Here is a 17,330-nt window from a genome sequence, read left to right as displayed (position 1 = left end):
GTGCCAAACCTGTGCCAAAGCCACACCAGACTCGTGCCAAAGCTGTGCCAAAGCCACGCCAGACCGGTGCCAAAGCCGTGCCAAAGCCACGCCAGAGCCACGCCAGTGCCGTGCCAAACTGGGCCGAACCCCCCCCGACCCGTTCCGAGCCGTTCCGGGCTGTGCCAAAGCACATCCGAGCCGTGCCCAAGTCCCGCCGGAGCCGGGCCGTGGGACCCCCTGGGGACATCCCCGGGGAGAAATTCCAGGGATTTTCCTCCTTTTTGGTTCTTTTTTGGGAGGGGGGCGGGGTTTGAGAGAAATGTGGGGGATTTTGGGAGGTTTGGGGCAGTTTGGGGGAAATTCGGGAAGTTTCGGAGGATTTGGGGGAGTTTGGAGGAAATTTTCAGGGAATTTGAGAGAATTTCGGGGAATTCTGGGGAGATTTTCCGGGAATTCTGGGGGGATTTTCAAGAAATTCTGGGGAGATTTTCAGGGAATTCTGGGGGGGATTTTCAGGGAATTCTGGGGAGATTTTCAGGGAATTCTGGGGAGATTTTCAGGGAATTCTGGGGGGATTTTCAGGGAATTCTGGGGGGGATTTTCCGGGAATTCTGGGGGGGATTTTCAGGGAATTCTGGGGGATTTTCCGGGAATTCTGGGGGGATTTTCAGGGAATTCTGGGGGGATTTTCCGGGAATTCTGGGGGGGATTTTCAGGGAATTTCGGGGATTTTCTGGGAATTCTGGGGGGATTTTCCGGGAATTCTGGGGGGATTTTCAGGGAATTTCGGGGATTTTCCGGGAATTCTGGGGGGGATTTTCAGGGGATTCCAGGAAATTTTCAGGGGATTCCCGGGAATTCCAAGAAAATTCAGGAATTTTCCGGGGGAACTTTCGGGGGCATTTCCCGGGAATTCTCTGTCCCCGCGACCTCCCCGAACCTCGGGGGGGGGGGGGGGACGGGGAAACTGAGGCACGGGGTGGGCGGGGCCAGAGCGGGGCCGGTCCGGGGACATTCGGTGACCCCAGGTGACCCCAGGTGACCCCAGGTGACCCCAGGTGACCCCAGGTGACCCCAGGTGACAGCGGGGGGTGGCTCCGGTGCCACCTGCCGGCGACATCCCGCTGGTGTCGCCTCTGTGGGCACCGGGCACGGCCCGGCCGGGCCGGGGACACCGGGGGACAGGGGCGACACCCGCCAGTTCGCACGCCCAGAATTCCCAACAATCCCCGCCAAGAATTCCCGAGGATTTCCCGAAACTCCCGAGAATTCCCACCCAGAATTCCCGAGAATTCCCCCCGAGAATTCCCCGAAATTCCCGAGAATTCTCCCCGAGAATTCCCACGGATTTCTGACCATTCCCACCCAGAATTCCCGAGAATTCCCCCCAAATTCCCGAAAATTCCCACCCAGACTTCCCAAAAAATCCCACCCAGAATTCCCAACAATCCCCACCAAGAATTCCCGAGAATTTCCCGAAACTCCCGAGAATTCCCACCCAGAATTCCCACCCAGAATTCCCACCCAGAATTCCCGAGAATTCCCCCCGAGAATTCCCCGAAATTCCCGAGAATTCTCCCCGAGAATTCCCACGGATTTCTCACCATTCCCACCCAGAATTCCCAACAATCCCCACCAAGAATTCCCAAGAATTTCCCAAAATTCCCGAGAATTCCCACCCAGAATTCCCGAGAATTCCCCCCGAGAATCCCCAAATCCCACCCAGAATTCCCACGGATTTCTGACCATTCCCACCCAGAATTCCCGAGAATTCCCCCCAAATTCCCAAAAAATCCCACCCAGAATTCCCAACAATCCCCTCCCACAAGTTCCTAAGAATTCCCAAGAATTCCCCCCGCCCCAGAATTCCCAAAAAACCAATTCGGACCTGGCTGCCCTCACACCTCTGGATTTTATTCCAAACACCTTCGGGAGGAGACCAGGGGAGGGCTGGGAATCCAAATCCCAGGAATTCCCAGGAATTCCCAGGAATTCCCAGAAACTCCCAGGAATTCCCAGGGAATCCCGGCCCTTTTTCCTCTGGGAATTCTCTTTGGGAATTTTTTGGTTTTTTCCAATGGAGTTGATCCCGGCTGGAATTCCTGGCTCCATCCTGGGTTGGAATTCTTGGAATGATCCTGGGCTGATCCCGGCTGGAATTCCGGGCGGGGCTGATCCGAAAGTCTGATTTGTTTGGAGCTGATCCCGGATCCAGAATTCCCCAGAATTCCCCCAAAACTCCCAGAATTCCCAGAAATCATCAGGAAGATCCCGGGAATGACCTCCCCCTCCCCCCCCCCCAACCAAACCCAGAACCGATCCTGGAGCCGATTCCACCCTCGATCCCGGGATTCCCAGGATTCCCAAAAATTCCCGGAATTCCCAGGGATCATCAGCAGGATTCCCACCATTCCCAGAATTCCCAGAAATCCCCAGGACGATCCAAAGTCTGACCCCAAAACCAATCCCAGGACGGACCAATCCCAGAACCGATCCCGGCTCCAGAATCCCTGGAATTCCCACGATTCCCAGGACTCCCCGAATTCCCAAAAATTCCCAAAATTCCCAGGGATCATCAGCAGGGCTCCCAGAATTCCCCAAAAATCGACAGGAAGATCGCAGAAAATCCCCAGGACGATCCAAAGTCTGAGCCCCAAACCCAATCCCAGAACCGATCCCGGCTCCGGAATTCCCAGAATCCCCACGATTCCCAGGACTCCCGGAATTCCCAAAAATTCCCAAAATTCCCCGGGATCATCAGCAGGGCTCCCAGAATTCCCCCATAATCCCCAGGACGATCCGAAGTCTGAGCCCCAAACCCAATCCCAGGATGGACCAATCTCAGAACCGATGCCGGCTCCGGAATCCCTGGAATTCCCACGATTCCCAGAATTCCCGGAATTCCCGCGATTCCCCGGATTCCCAAAAATTCCCAAAATTCCCCGGGATCATCAGCAGGGCTCCCAGAATTCCCCCCAAAATCCCCAGGACGATCCGAAGTCTGAGCCCCAAACCCAATCCCAGGATGGACCAATCGCAGAACCGATGCCGGCTCCGGAATCCCTGGAATTCCCACGATTCCCAGAATTCCCGGAATCCCCACGATTCCCAGGACTCCCCGAATTCCCAAAAATTCCCAAAATTCCCTGGAATCATCAGCAGGGCTCCCAGAATTCCCCCCAAAATCCCCAGGACGATCGCAGAAAACCATCAGGACGATCCGAAGTCAGACCCCAAACTCAATGGCAGAACCGACGCCGTCTCCGGAATTCTTCCCGGAATTCCCGGAATTCCCGGGATGACGACGATTCCCGGGATCCTTCGGGGCCGGGGCGCGGCTCAGCAGGAGCTGGCCGGCAGCCGGGCCTCGCTGAGCAGGGCGGCGAGGAGCGACGGCGCGGGGCCCGGCTCCTCGTCCGAGCTCGGCCGCTCCTCCGCCGCCGCCGCGCGGCGCCTGCGGGAGCCAGGAACGGCCGCCTTGTCCCGGAATTCCCCGGTTTTCCCACGGGAATTCCCCAGTTTTCCCCACGGGAATTCCCCAGTTTTCCCCACGGGACCGCCCCGGCTTTTCCCGCGGAATTCCCGAGTTTTCCCCACGGGACCGCCCCGGCTTTTCCCGCGGAATTCCCGAGTTTTCCCCACGGGAATTCCCGAGTTTTCCCCACAGGACCGCCCCAGCTTTTCCCGCGGAATTCCCGAGTTTTCCCCACGGGACCGCCCCGGCTTTTCCCCGGGAATTCCCGAGTTTTCCCCACGGGACCGCCCCGGCTTTTCCCGCGGAATTCCCGAGTTTCTCCCGGGGAATCCGTCGCTCTCATCCCAAGGCAACTCCCAAACCTTCCATGAAATTCCCGACGGTTTCTCCCGCGGAATTCCCGGGTTTTCCGTGGGATTCGGGACACTTTCCGCCGGAATTCCCAGCTTTTCCCACGGATATTCCCGAATTTTCCGTGGAATTCCCAGGGCTTTCCCTGGGGATCCCGGACTTTTTTGGGTGCAATTCCCAAGTTTTCCCAGGGGTTTTCCACCCTTTCCCATGGAATTCACGACTTTTCCCGTGAAATCCTCGGCTTTTTTAAACGGAATTCCCGTTTTTTTCACGGAATTCCCAGTTTTTCCATGGAATTCCTGACTTTTTCCATGGAATTCGCAGCTTTTTCCCGTTTTTTTTTTTCCCCTATGGATTTGCGGCCTTTCCCATGGAATTCCTCATTTTGTCCATGGAATTCCGGGCCTCTTAAATGGAACTCCCAGGGTTTCCCATGGAATTCCCATTTTCCATGGATTTGGGACCCTTTTCCATCCATTTCGAGGTTTTCCCGGTGGGATTTTCCACAGATTTTGGGTTTTTTTTTTCCATGGAATTTCAGGAATTTCGGGAATTTCCCTCCCCAGGCCTCTTCTTCCTGAGCTTCGGGACCTTTTCCCATGGATTTCAGGAGCTTTTTCCATGAATTTTTGACCCTTTCCCACGGATTTCAGACCTTTTCCCACGGAATTTCGGGATTTTTTCCCCCCCCGGAATTCCAGGAATTCCGGGAATTTCCCCTCACCAGGCCTCCTTCTCCTTGGCCTTGAGGCGCCTCTGGAGCTGCTCGTTGAGCTCCTGCTGCTCCTCCAGCTCCCGCTGGGATTTTTTCCGGGCGTTTTCCAGGCGCTCGATTTCCTCCTCGGCCTCGTCCACCTGACGCTTCAGCGCCTTCACGCGGAGGCTCAGCTGGGAAAGGGAAATTTGGGAATTTGGAGGGATTTGAAGGAATTCTTGGGAAAAAAAAAATGTTAAGGGATTTTTAAGGGAATTTTTGGACGTTTTGGGGGATTTTTTAAGGGAATTTTTGGGGAGTTTTTAAGGGGTTTGAAAGGATTTTTTATGGAATTTTAAAGGACTTTTCAAAGGATTTTTAAAGGAATTTTAAAGGATTTTTAAAGGATTTTTATGGAATTTTAAAGGATTTTTTAAAGAATTTTTAATGGAGTTTTAAAGGATTTTTTAAAGGATTTTTTATGGAATTTTAAAGGATTTTTAATGGAATTTTAAAGGATTTTTTAAAGGATTTTTTATGGAATTGTAAAGGATTTTTAAAAGGGTTTTTTATGGAATTTTAAAGGATTTTAAAAGGATTTTTTATGGAATTTTAAAGGATTTTTAAAGGAATTTTAAAGGATTTTTTAAAAGGATTTTTATGGAATTTTAAAGGATTTTTAAAGGAATTTTTATGGAATTTTAAAGGATTTTTAAAAGGATTTTTAATGGAGTTTTAAAGGATTTTAAAAGGATTTTTTAGGGAACTTTTTTGGGACATTTTAAAAAAAATTATTCTTATTTTTAAAGGGTTTTTAAAGGAATTTTTTTTTAATTTTTAAAAGGATTTTCCCCAGATTTTTCCATGGAATTCTCTGGAATTTTCTCTGGAATTTTCTCTGGAATTTTCCCTGACTTTTCCCTGGAATTTCCCCCTGGAATTTTCCCCAGATTTTTCCTTGGAATTCCCTGGATTTTTCCACAGATTTTTCCATGATTTTTCCCCGGAATTTTCCCCAGATTTTTTTCCCTGGAATTTTCCCCGGAATTTTCCCTGGAATTTTCCATTCTTTCCCCCTGGAATTCCCTGGAACTTCCCCCAGATTTTTCCCCTATTTTTCCCTGGAATTCCCTGAAATTTCCCCCCTATTTTTCTCTGGAATTCCCAGGAATTTTCCCCCTATTTTTCCCTGGAATTTTCCCTGGAATTTCCCCCAGATTTTTCCCCTGTTTTTCCCTGGAATTCCCCGGAATTTCCCCCAGATTTTTCTCTGGAATTCCCTGGAATTTTCCCCAATTTTCCCCTGGAATTCCCAGGAATTTCCCCCAATTTTCCCTGGAATTCCCCGGAATTTATCCCCCCCGGAACCCACCTGGTCCCTGTGGCTGTTGCTGTTCTCTCTCTCCTCGTCCAGCTGCAGCGACAGCTCCTTGATTTTCCTCTCCAGCTTCCGGTTGGACGAGAGCAGCACGCTCTTCTCCCTGGGGGGGAAAATCCCGAAAAACGGGAATTCCAGAGGCTGGGGGGGGGTTAGGGAATTTTTGGGAATTTTTAGGGAATTTTGGGGAATTTTTAGGGAATTTTTAAGGGATTTTTAGGGATTTTTTAAAGGATTTTTTACTGGGTTGTTTTTTTTTTTTTTTAGGGAAGGGGAATGTCCCCGGAGTTGGGAATTTTCGGGAATTTGGGATCAGAAAAATCTGGGATGTGGAATTTGGGACCTGGAATTTGGGATCTGAGACGTGGGATTTGGGATTGGGCGTTTGGGATCAGAAAACTCGGGGATTTTATGTTTGGGGATCCGGGATTTGACGTGTGGAGTTTGGGATGGGAAAGCTTCGGAATTCGGGATTTGGGGATCAGAAACCTTTGGGATCTGGAACCTGGGGAGCCGAAATTTGGGATTTAGGATGATTCGGGGATTTGGGATTCTGTGACCTCTCCTCCGCCTGCAGCTGCTCCTGGAGCTGCTCCAGCTGCGATTCCAGTTGGGAATTCCGGCTGCTCCCGGGTCGCTGCTGCCCCTCGGCCGCTTCCAGCCGGTTCTTCAGCTCCTTGTTCTGGGAAATTCCCCAAAATTCCAGCCAAAAATCCCCGAATTCCAAAGGAAAAATTCTTCCGGGGGATTTTTCCAAGATTGTCCGAAGGTTTTTCCCGGAGTTTTCCCGGGATTTTCCCCCGGGATTTTCTGGGGATTTCCCCAGGATTCCCCCGCGACGTCACCAGAACTTTCCCCGGGTTTTCCCAGGATTTCCCGGGAATTTTTCCCGGAATTTCCCCGGGATTTTCCGCGGCTTTTTGCTCACCTGCCTCTCCAGGGAGGATTTGTCACGCTCCAGGTCCTGGCGGCTCGAGCGCTCCTGGAGCAGCTCCGCCCGCAGCTGCTCCAGCTGGGAACAAAAACAGGGAAAATTCCGGAATTCCCAGCGATTCCCAGCGATTCCCAGGGATTTCCCAGGGATTTTCCACAGATTTCCATTCATTTGCTGGGATCTCCCCAAGGATTCCCACGGATTTTCCGTCGATTCCCAAAGATCTTTCTCTCATTTTTTTTCCACGGATTCCCAGGGATTTTCTGGGATTTTTTTTCCATGAATTTTCCCCTAATTTTTCTATGGATTTCCATTGATTTCCATGGGTTTGCCGCAGATTTTCCATGGATTTTCCATGGATTTTCTGGGATTTTCCGTGGATTTCCACAGGTTTTCCATGGATTTTCCACAATTTCCTCTCACTTTCCCGTTGGTTTCCCTGGATTTCCGGGGATTTCCGGGGATTTCCTGGGATTTTCCCACGGATTACCTTTGATTTTTCCATGGATTTTTCCATGGATTTTTCCATGGATTTTTCCACGGATTTCCAAGGCTTTTCCATGGATTTTTTTTTCATTCCCTCCCGGATTTCCCACGGATTTTCCCACAGATTTCCCATCATTTTTTTCCTGGATTTCCACAGATTTTCCATGGATTTTCCACAATTTCCTCTCATTTTCCCGTTGGTTTCCCTGGATTTCCGGGGATTTCCGGGGATTTCCTGGGATTTTCCCACGGATTACCTTTGATTTTTCCATGGATTTTTCCATGGATTTCCATGGATTTTTCCACGGATTTTTCCATGGATTTCCATGGATTTTTCCACGGATTTCCAAGCCTTTTCCACGGATTTTTCTTTTCACTTCCCCCCGGATTTCCCCCGGATTTCCCCACAGATTTCCCATCATTTTTTCCCCCGGATTTCCACAGATTTTCCAGGGATTCCCTGGATTTCCCCGAGGATCCCACTTTTCCCCTCGACGGCCATTCCCAAAAACTTCCCAAACTTCCCAAATTTCCCAGAACTTCGTCACCTGCTCCCGGCTGCGCGTGACCCTCTCCGAGAGCAGCTCGGCCGAGCTCCGCTCCTCGTCCAGCTCCAGCTCCAGCCGCTGGGATTTCTCCTGACGGGGAAATTCCGGGAATTTTTTTGGGGGGGGGAATTTTTATTAGAAGATTTTTTTTCCTGGAATTTCGAGGGGATTTTTGGGGATTTTTTGGGATTTTTGGGGATTTTTGGGGATTTTTTGGGGATTTTTTTGGGGATTTTTCGGAGGAAATTTTGGGGATTTTTTTTTTTAGAAAATTTTGCAAATTTCTGGGGAATTTTGGGGGAATTTCTTTGGGAATTTTTTTTTAATTTTGGGGGTTTTTTGGGGATTTTTTTTTTTTTAAAATTCCGGGGAAATTTTGGGGATTTTTTGGAGGAGTTTTTTTTTTTCTGGATTTTTTTCGTGCAAAGTCCTGGAATTCCAGAGGGAAAAGGATCCTGGGAATTTGGGATGGGAAAAGGGAAGATCGGGGAAATTTATTTTTATTATTTTTATTCATTGGGGGATTTTTTTTTGGAGATTTTTCGGGGAAATTTTTTTTTTAAATTTTTTGGGATTTTAAAATTTGTTTTTTATTTTTAAGGGGATTTTTTGGGGATTTTTTTTTTAATTTTTTGGAATTTTTAAAAAACTTTTTTAAGGGGATTTTGGGGGGGATTTGTTTTAAAATTTTTTGGGATTTTAAAATTTTTTTTTTTTATTTTTAAGGGGATTTTTTTGGGATTTCTTTTTAATTTTTTGGCATTTTTAAAATTAATTTTTTTATTTTTAAGGGGATTTTTGGGGGGATTTTTTTAAAATTTTTTGAGATTTTTAAATTTTTTTTTTTTATTTTTAAGGGGATTTTTAAAAATTTTTTGGGACTTTTTTAAAATTTATTTTTAAATTTATTTATTTTTAAGGGGATTTTTTTGGGATTTCTTTTTAATTTTGGGGGATTTTTTAAATTTTTTTTTTTATTTTTAAGGGGATTTTTTGGGGATTTCTTTTTAATTTTGGGGGATTTTTTAAAATTTTTTAAATTTATTTTTAAGGGGATTTTTTTGGGGATTTTTTTTAAATTTTGGGGGATTTTGGGGGGGAATTTTTGGGGATTTTCAGGGAACCTTCTCCGCACCTCCAGGGCCTTGGCGTGCCGCGCTCTCTCGTCCTGGGCCCGTTTGGATTTCTCCAGCTGCTGCTGCGTTTCCTGCATTTCCTGCAGCAGCCGCAGCTTCTCCTGCACCAGCCCGTCCCGCTCCTCCCGCAGCTCCTGCTGCGACTCCTGCAGCTGGGAAACCTGCGGGAAAAATCCCCCGAAATTCCTGAAATTCCCCAAATTCTCGACGTTCCAACCAGCCCCGAAATTCCCACCAAAAAAACCCCCAAAAATTCCTAAAATATCCCGAAAAACTTCCCCTGAAATTCCTGAAATTCCCCAAATTCCCGACGTTCCAACCAGCCCCGAAATTCCCACCAAAAAAACCCCCAAAAATTCCTAAAATATCCCGAAAAACTTCCCCTGAAATTCCTGAAATTCCCCAAATTCCCGACGTTCCAACCAGCCCCGAAATTCCCACCAAAAAACCCCAAAATTCCTGAAATATCCCGAAAAACTTCCCCCGAAATCCCCTGAAATTCCCCAAATTCCCGACGTTCCAACCAGCCCCGAAATTCCCACCAAAAAACCCCAAAATTCCTGAAATATCCCGAAAAACTTCCCCCGAAATCCCCTGAAATTCCCCAAATTCCCGACGTTCCAACCAGCCCCGAAATCCCCACCAAAAAAACCCCCAAAAATTCCTAAAATATCCCGAAAAATTTCCCCCGAAATTCCCTGAAATTCCCCAAATTCCCGACGTTCCAACCAGCCCCGAAATTCCCACCAAAAAAACCCCCAAAAATTCCTAAAATATCCCGAAAAACTTCCCCTGAAATTCCTGAAATTCCCCAAATTCCCGACGTTCCAACCAGCCCCGAAATTCCCACCAAAAAAACCCCCAAAAATTCCTGAAATATCCCGAAAAACTTCCCCTGAAATTCCTGAAATTCCCCAAATTCCCGACGTTCCAACCAGCCCCGAAATTCCCACCAAAAAAACCCCCAAAAATTCCTGAAATATCCCGAAAAACTTCCCCCGAAATTCCCTGAAATTCCCCAAATTCCCGACGTTCCAACCAGCCCCGAAATTCCCACCAAAAAAACCCCCAAAAATTCCTGGAATATCCCGAAAAACCTCCCCCGAAATCCCCTGAAATTCCCCAAATTCCCGACGTTCCAACCAGCCCCGAAATTCCCACCAAAAAACCCCCCAAAATTCCTGAAATATCCCGAAAAACTTCCCCCGAAATTCCCTCAAAAATCCGGAAAAGGAATCCCCCCCAAATCCCAAAAAATCCCCCCAAAAAACCCCCAAAATTCCTGGCTGGATTTTCTACCGAAATTCCCAAAATTCCTGGTTGGAATTTCGCAGAATTCCTGGGAAAAAAAAGCAGGAAAAGCTCCTGGAAAAACCCTCCCGGCTTTCCAACAATTCCCGACAATCCCGGCATTCCCCCAAAACCCCCCAACATTCCCAGACGGATTTTCCAACAAACATTCACAGACTTCCTGGAAAAAAAATCCGGGAAATTTGCCGGGAAAAAAAACCCCGTCAAAATTCCCAAAGTTTTCCCGAAAAATAATTTCCCCCAAATTCCCGGAAAATCCCGATTTTTCATTCCCGACCCACCTGCTCCTGGAGCCGCCCGAGGTTCTCCTGGAATTTCTCGGCCTCGGCCTCGCGCTCCCGGGAGAGTTTTTGGGAATCGGAAAGTTCCCGCCGGGATTTCTCCTGGAATTCTTCCAGCTGGGAGCGGAGCGAGGCCAGGGAGTTCTGCTCCAGCTGCCAAAAGGACGAGCGGAAATGAAAAGACTGGGAATTGTCGGGGATTTGGGGGATTTTGGGGGAGTTTTTTGGATATTTTGGGATTTTTCTTTTTTATTTTTTTGGATTTTTTATTTTTTTGGGTTTTTTTTGGATTTTTTTGGATTTTTTGGGAGTTTTTTGGGATTTCTTTTTGGATTTTGGGGGATATTTGGGGATTTTTTTTGATTTTTTGGGAATTTTTTTGGATTTTTTGGGGAATTTTTTGGGACATTTTGGGACTTTTTTTTCTTGATTTTTTGGGAATTTTTTTGGATTTTTTTGGGGATATTTTGGGACTTTTTTTGATTTTTTGGGAATTTTTTGGGGGGGGGATTTTTTTGGATATTTTCGGATTTTTTTTGGATTTTTTGGGAATTTTTGGGACTTTTTTTTATTTTTTGGGAAGTTTTTTGGATTTTCTGGGATTTTTTTTGGATTTTTTGGGATATTTGGGGATTTTTTTGGGACTTTTTGGGATATTTTGGGTTTTTGGGGGGTGGTGGTGGAAGGTTTGGAGTGAGGGGATGGGAGGATTTCAGGGAAAAACTTAAAATTCCAGGAAAAAACCTCAGAATTCCACGAAAAATCCCCCAAAATTCCATGAAAAACCGCCCAAATCCCATGAAAAATCCCCCAAAATTCCATGAAAAATCCCCCAAAATTCCACGAAAAAATCCCCCAAAATTCCATGAAAAAACCCCCAAAATTCCATGAAAAAAACCCCAAAATTCCATGAAAACCCCCCGAATTCCATGAAAAACCCCCAAAATTCCATGAAAAATCCCTCAAAATTCCATGAAAATCCCCCAAATTCCATGAAAAACCCTCCAAAATTCCATGAAACCCCCCAAATTCCATGAAACCCCCCCGAATTCCATGAGAAACCCCCAAAATTCCATGAAAAATCCCTCAAAATTCCATGAAAAAATCCTCCAAAATTCCATGAAAAATCCCTCAAAATTCCATGATAAATCCCCCAAAATTTCACAAAAAAATCCCCTCAAAATTCCCTGAAAACCCCCCGAATCCCATGAACCCCCCGAGTTCCCTGAAAACCCCCCGAATTCCATGAAAAATCCCCCAAATTCCACAAAAAAAATCCCCCAAAATTCCATGACAAACCCCCCAAATTCCATGACAAACCCCTCGAATCCCATGAAACCCCCGAATTCCATGAAACCCCCCGAATTCCCTGAAAACCCCCCAAAATCCCATGAAAACCCCCCCAAAATTCCAAGAAAAACCCCCCAAATTCCATGAAAACTCCCCCAAATTCCATGAAAAATCCCCCAAAATTCCACAAAAAAATCCCCCAAAATTCCACGAAAAAATCCCCCAAAATTCCATGAAAAAATCCCCCAAAATTCCACGAAAAATTCCCCAAAATTCCATGATAAATCCCCCAAAATTCCATGAAAAATCCCCCAAAATTCCATGAAAAATCCCCCCAAATTCCATGAAACCCCCCCGAATTCCCTGAACCCCCCCAAAATTCCCGGAATTTTCCCCGTTTTACCTGAGCAGCCTCGTCCAGATCCTTCCGGAGTTTCTCCAGCTCCAGCTCCCGCCTGGAAACCTCCTGGAAAAAAAAAAAAAGGGATTTTGGGGGAAAAAAATTCCCAAATTTTAGGGGAAAAAAATGGAATTCTGGGGAAAAAAAAAAGAAGAATTGGGGGGAAAATCCCAGATTTTGGGGGGGGAAAAGTTTGGAATTTTGGGGGGGGAAAAATGGATTTTTAGGGAGAAAAATCATTAATTTTGTGGGGAAAAAAATTGGAATTTTGAGGAGATTTTGGGGGGAATTTCTTTTGGAATTTTGGGGGAGATTTTTTGGAATTTTGGGGAGATTTTTATGGATTTTTTTTTGTGGGAATTTTACGGGATTTTTTTTTTCGTTTTTTGGGGACAGTTTCAGCTGACCCCACACCCAGCAAACCCAGGACCCCAAATTCCCAAAAAATTCCCCCAAAATTCCCCAAATTCCCCCAAATTCCGGGAATTTCCCCCGTTTTACCTGAGCTGCCTCATCCCGCTCCTCCCGAAGTTTTTCCAGATCCTTCCGGAGTTTTTCCAGCTCCACATCCCGCCTGGAAACCTCCTGGAAAAAAAAAAAAAAAGGGATTTTGGGGGAAAAAATTCCCAAATTTTAGGGGAAAAAATGGAATTCTGGGGGAAAAAAAGAAGAATTTGGGGGGAAAATCCCAGATTTTAGGGGGGAAAAGTTTGGAATTTTGGGGGGGGAAAAAAAAGGATTTTTAGGGAGAAAAATCATTAATTTTGTGGGGAAAAAAATTGGAATTTTGAGGAGATTTTTGGGGCATTTTGGAGGAATTTCTTTTGGAATTTTGGGGGAGATTTTGTGGAATTTGGGGGAGATTTTTATGGATTTTTTTTTTTGGTGGGAATTTTACGGGATTTTTTTTTTCGTTTTTTGGGGACAGTTTCAGCTGACCCCACACCCAGCAAACCCAGGACCCCAAATTCCCAAAAAATTCCCCCAAAATTCCCCAAATTCCCCCAAATTCCGGGAATTTCCCCCGTTTTACCTGAGCTGCCTCATCCCGCTCCTCCCGAAGTTTTTCCAGATCCTTCCGGAGTTTTTCCAGCTCCACATCCCGCCTGGAAACCTCCTGGAAAAAAAAAAAAAAAGGGATTTTGGGGGGAAAAAAATTCCCAAATTTTAGGGGAAAAAATGGAATTCTGGGGAAAAAAAAAAAAAGAAGAATTTGGGGGGAAAATCCCAGATTTTGGGGGGGAAAAGTTTGGAATTTTGGGGGGGGAAAAATGGATTTTTAGGGAGAAAAATCATTAATTTTGTGGGGAAAAAAATTGGAATTTTGAGGAGATTTTGGGGGGAATTTCTTTTGGAATTTTGGGGGAGATTTTTTGGAATTTTGGGGGAGATTTTTATGGATTTTTTTTTTGGTGGGAATTTTACGGGATTTTTTTTTTCGTTTTTTGGGGACAGTTTCAGCTGACCCCACACCCAGCAAACCCAGGACCCCAAATTCCCAAAAAATTCCCCCAAAATTCCCCAAAATTCCCCCAAATTCCGGGAATTTGCCCCGTTTTACCTGAGCTGCCTCATCCCGCTCCTCCCGAAGTTTTTCCAGATCTTTCCGGAGTTTTTCCAGCTCCAGATCCCGCCTGGAAACCTCCTGGAAAAACAAACAAAACAAAACAAAAACCCCACACGGATTTTTGAGGAAAAAAATCCCAAATTTGGGGGGAAAAAAATCACGGAATTGGGGGAAAAAAAACCCCCACAAATTTGGGGGAAAAATTTTGAATTTTGGGGGGAAAAAAATCACGGATTTCTTTTGAAAAATAATGGAATTTTGGGGGGAAAAAGAGTGGATTTGGGGGGGAAAATGAGTGGGGTTTTAGGGGGAAAACCTGGAATTTTAGGGAGGAAAAAATGGAATTTTGGGGAAGAAAAAAGGGGAAAAGAATGGATTTTTTGTGAAGAATCCCGAATTTTGGGGAATAAAACCCCGGATTTTTTTTTTTTTAAATCCCAAATTTTTGGCCAATAAAACCCCCAAATTTTGCGCCGTGAAATCCCAAATTTTGGGGCTAAAAATCCAGATTTTTGGGGTCAAATCCCGGGATTTCTCTCACCTTTCGGAGCTTTTCCAGCTCCCGATCGTCCCGGGCCTGGAATCGCTCCTGGAGCTCCCGGAGCTCCTCCTCCAACTCCTCCCGCTCCAACCGCGCCTGCAGCAGCCTGCGAACGTCCCCAAAATTCCCAAAATTCCCAAATTTCCCGAAAATTCCAAAATTCCCCAGCCAGGAGCCATGAAATTCCCGAAATTCCCCAAATCCCCCAAATTCCCAGAACTCCCCAACCTCCTCAGCCTGAAATTCCCCAAATTCCTGAACTTCCCCAGCCTGGAGTTAAAAAATTCCCAAAATTCCTCAAATTCCCCAAATTCCCAAGCCCAGAGTCAAAAAAATCCCCAAACTCTCAAAATTCCTGAAATCCCTGAAATTTCTCAGCCTGGAGTTAAAAAATTCCCAAAATTCCCCAAATTCCCCAAATTCCCGAGCCCGGAGTCAAAAAAATCCCCAAACTCTAAAAAATTCCTGAAATCCCCGAATTTCCTGAGACCAGAAAAGCCCCAAAATTCCTGAAATTCCCAAAATTTCTCAGCCTGGAGTTAAAAAATTCCCAAAATTCCTCAAATTCCCCAAATTCCCGAGCCCAGAGTCAAAAAAATCCCCAAACTCTCAAAATTCCTGAAATCCCCGAAATTTCTCACCCTGGAGTTGAAAAAATTCCCAAAATTCCCAAAATTCCCAAAATTCCCCAAATTCCCCAAATTCCCGAGCCCGGAGTCAAAAAAATCCCCAAACTCTAAAAAATTCCTGAAATCCCCGAATTTCCTGCGACCGGAAAAGCCCCAAAATTCCTGAAATTCCCAAAATTTCTCAGCCTGGAGTTAAAAAATTCCCAAAATTCCCTAAATTCCCAAAATTCCCGAGCCCAGAATCAAAAAAGTCCCCAAACTCTCAAAATTCCTGAAATCCCTGAACTTCCTGAGACCGGAAAAGCCCCAAAATTCCTGCAATTCCCCAAATTCCTGCAATTCCCCCAAATTTCTCAGCCTGGAGCAACAGAATTCCCCAAATCCCTGAGCCCGCGGTCACAAAATCCCCCCAATTCCCCCCTCCCGAAATTCCCAGCTCACTTTGGTTGGGATTTGGGGTGGAAAATCCCCGGAAATTCCCGAATTATTTTACTTTACTTTTTTCACAGTCGGGACCAAAAAAAGCCCCCAAAAAACCCCCAAAAATTCCCCGATTTTTTTGGGGTTTTTTTTGGTTTTTTTGGGTTTTTTTGTTTTTTTTTTGTTGGTTTTTTTTTTGGGAATTCCAGCCCGAAAATTCCCAAACTCGGGCCCTTCCCGCGGCGGGCACTGACCCCTCCTTGGCCCCGCGGAGCTCCTCCTTGGCCCCGCGGAACATCTCCCGCCACTGCAGCGACTCGGCGCCGCTCTCCTGCAGCTCCCGCCGCGCCCGCCGCAGCTCCAGCCCCAGCTCCTCCCGCTCCTGCTCCAGCCTCGACTTCTCCTGAGGAGATTCCCAAAAAAACACAAACAACCCCCAAATTAAGGTTGCCCGGGAATTCGAGCCCCAAATGTGGAAATTCCAGATGGTTTTCCCAAATTTTTTGGATGTTTTGGGGGGGAGGGGTCGTTTCCGAGGGGATTTTCCCCAGTTTGTCCCCATTCCGGAAGTTTCTTTTCCCTCCCCTCCCCCTCATTCCAGAGGATTTTTTTTCCCCCCCATTCCAGAGGGGTTTTCCCCATTTTTTCCCCCCATCCCCAAATTCCCACCCCCCCCCCCCCATTCCCGGCATTCCCAGCCCCATCCTGGAATTCCTGAACCCCGTTCCCCAATTCCCACCCCCATCTCAGAATTCCCGACTCCATCCCCAAATTCCCAACCCCATCCTGGAATTCCCCGACCCCATTCCCATTATTCCCGCCCCCATTCCCAGAATTCCCGCCCCCATTCCGAGAATTCCCGACCCCATTCCCAGAATTCCCGACCCCATTCCCGTTATTCCCGCCCCCATTCCCAGAATTCCCGACCCCATTCCCAGAATTCCCGACCCCACTCCCAGAATTCCCGACCCCATTCCCAGAATTCCCGACCCCATTCCCGTTATCCCCGACCCCATTCCCGTTATTCCCGACCCCATTCCCGTTATTCCTGACCCCATTCCCAGAATTCCCGACCCCATTCCCGTTATTCCTGACCCCATTCCCAGAATTCCCGACCCCATTCCCAGAATTCCCGACCCCATTCCCGTTATTCCTGACCCCATTCCCAGAATTCCCGACCCCATTCCCGTTATTCCCGACCCCATTCCCAGAATTCCCGACCCCATTCCCGTTATTCCTGACCCCATTCCCGTTATTCCCGACCCCATTCCCAGAATTCCCGACCCATTCCCGTTATTCCCGACCCCATTCCCAGAATTCCCGACCCCATTCCCGTTATCCCCGACCCCATTCCCGTTATCCCCGACCCCATTCCCGTTATTCCCGACCCCATTCCCAGAATTCCCGCCCCCATTCCCAAATTCCCGACCCCATTCCTGTTATTCCCGACCCCATTCCCAGAATTCCTGATCCCATTCCCGTTATTCCCGACCCCATTCCCAAAATTCCCGACCCCATTCCCAGAATTCCCGATCCCATTCCCGTTATTCCCGACCCCATTCCCAAAATTCCCGACCCCATTCCCAGAATTCCCGATCCCATTCCCGTTATTCCCGACCCCATTCCCAGAATTCCCGACCCCAATCCCAGAATTCCCGACCCCATTCCCAGAATTCCCGACCCCATTCCCGTTATTCCCGACCCCATTCCCATTATTCCCGACCCCATTCCCAGAATTCCCGACCCCATTCCCGTTATCCCCGACCCCATTCCCGTTATTCCTGACCCCATTCCCAGAATTCCCGACCCCATTCCCGTTATCCCCGACCCCATTCCCGTTATTCCCGACCCCATTCCCAGAATTCCCGACCCCATTCCCGTTATTCCCGCCCCCATTCCCAGAA

General features: G+C 47.2%; 1 protein-coding gene across 2 annotated transcripts in view; it reads right to left on the bottom strand.

Moving 5' to 3' along the window:
* Positions 1 to 1,834: 1,834 nt before the first annotated feature.
* Positions 1,835 to 17,330, bottom strand: part of CGN (cingulin) — a 36,507-nt gene continuing 21,011 nt past the window's right edge. The window contains exons 8-21 of one of the 2 annotated variants that reach the window (XM_066206880.1): positions 15,681 to 15,829; positions 14,378 to 14,483; positions 13,831 to 13,914; positions 13,303 to 13,386; positions 12,771 to 12,854; positions 12,273 to 12,335; positions 10,580 to 10,732; positions 8,987 to 9,148; positions 7,852 to 7,941; positions 6,812 to 6,895; positions 6,444 to 6,620; positions 5,878 to 5,986; positions 4,536 to 4,699; positions 1,835 to 3,436 (exon numbers count right to left, since the gene is read on the bottom strand). In XM_066206880.1, the coding sequence (XP_066062977.1) occupies positions 3,209 to 3,436; positions 4,536 to 4,699; positions 5,878 to 5,986; positions 6,444 to 6,620; positions 6,812 to 6,895; positions 7,852 to 7,941; positions 8,987 to 9,148; positions 10,580 to 10,732; positions 12,273 to 12,335; positions 12,771 to 12,854; positions 13,303 to 13,386; positions 13,831 to 13,914; positions 14,378 to 14,483; positions 15,681 to 15,829 (1,737 nt within the window). In that variant the 3' untranslated portion in view covers positions 1,835 to 3,208. The remainder of the gene's footprint in view (positions 3,437 to 4,535; positions 4,700 to 5,877; positions 5,987 to 6,443; positions 6,621 to 6,811; positions 6,896 to 7,851; positions 7,942 to 8,986; positions 9,149 to 10,579; positions 10,733 to 12,272; positions 12,336 to 12,770; positions 12,855 to 13,302; positions 13,387 to 13,830; positions 13,915 to 14,377; positions 14,484 to 15,680; positions 15,830 to 17,330) is intronic. The other variant, XM_066206881.1, reaches the window with a different exon arrangement.

The sequence above is a fragment of the Chamaea fasciata genome, unplaced genomic scaffold, assembly GCF_029207755.1.
Source record: "Chamaea fasciata isolate MVZ Bird 193981 ecotype frontalis unplaced genomic scaffold, bChaFas1.0.hap1 SCAF_31, whole genome shotgun sequence".
In the NCBI taxonomy this organism is placed as follows: Eukaryota; Metazoa; Chordata; class Aves; order Passeriformes; family Sylviidae; genus Chamaea; species Chamaea fasciata.
The sequence above is the reverse complement of the archived record's forward strand: the minus strand, read 5'-3'. Positions and strand labels throughout refer to the sequence as shown.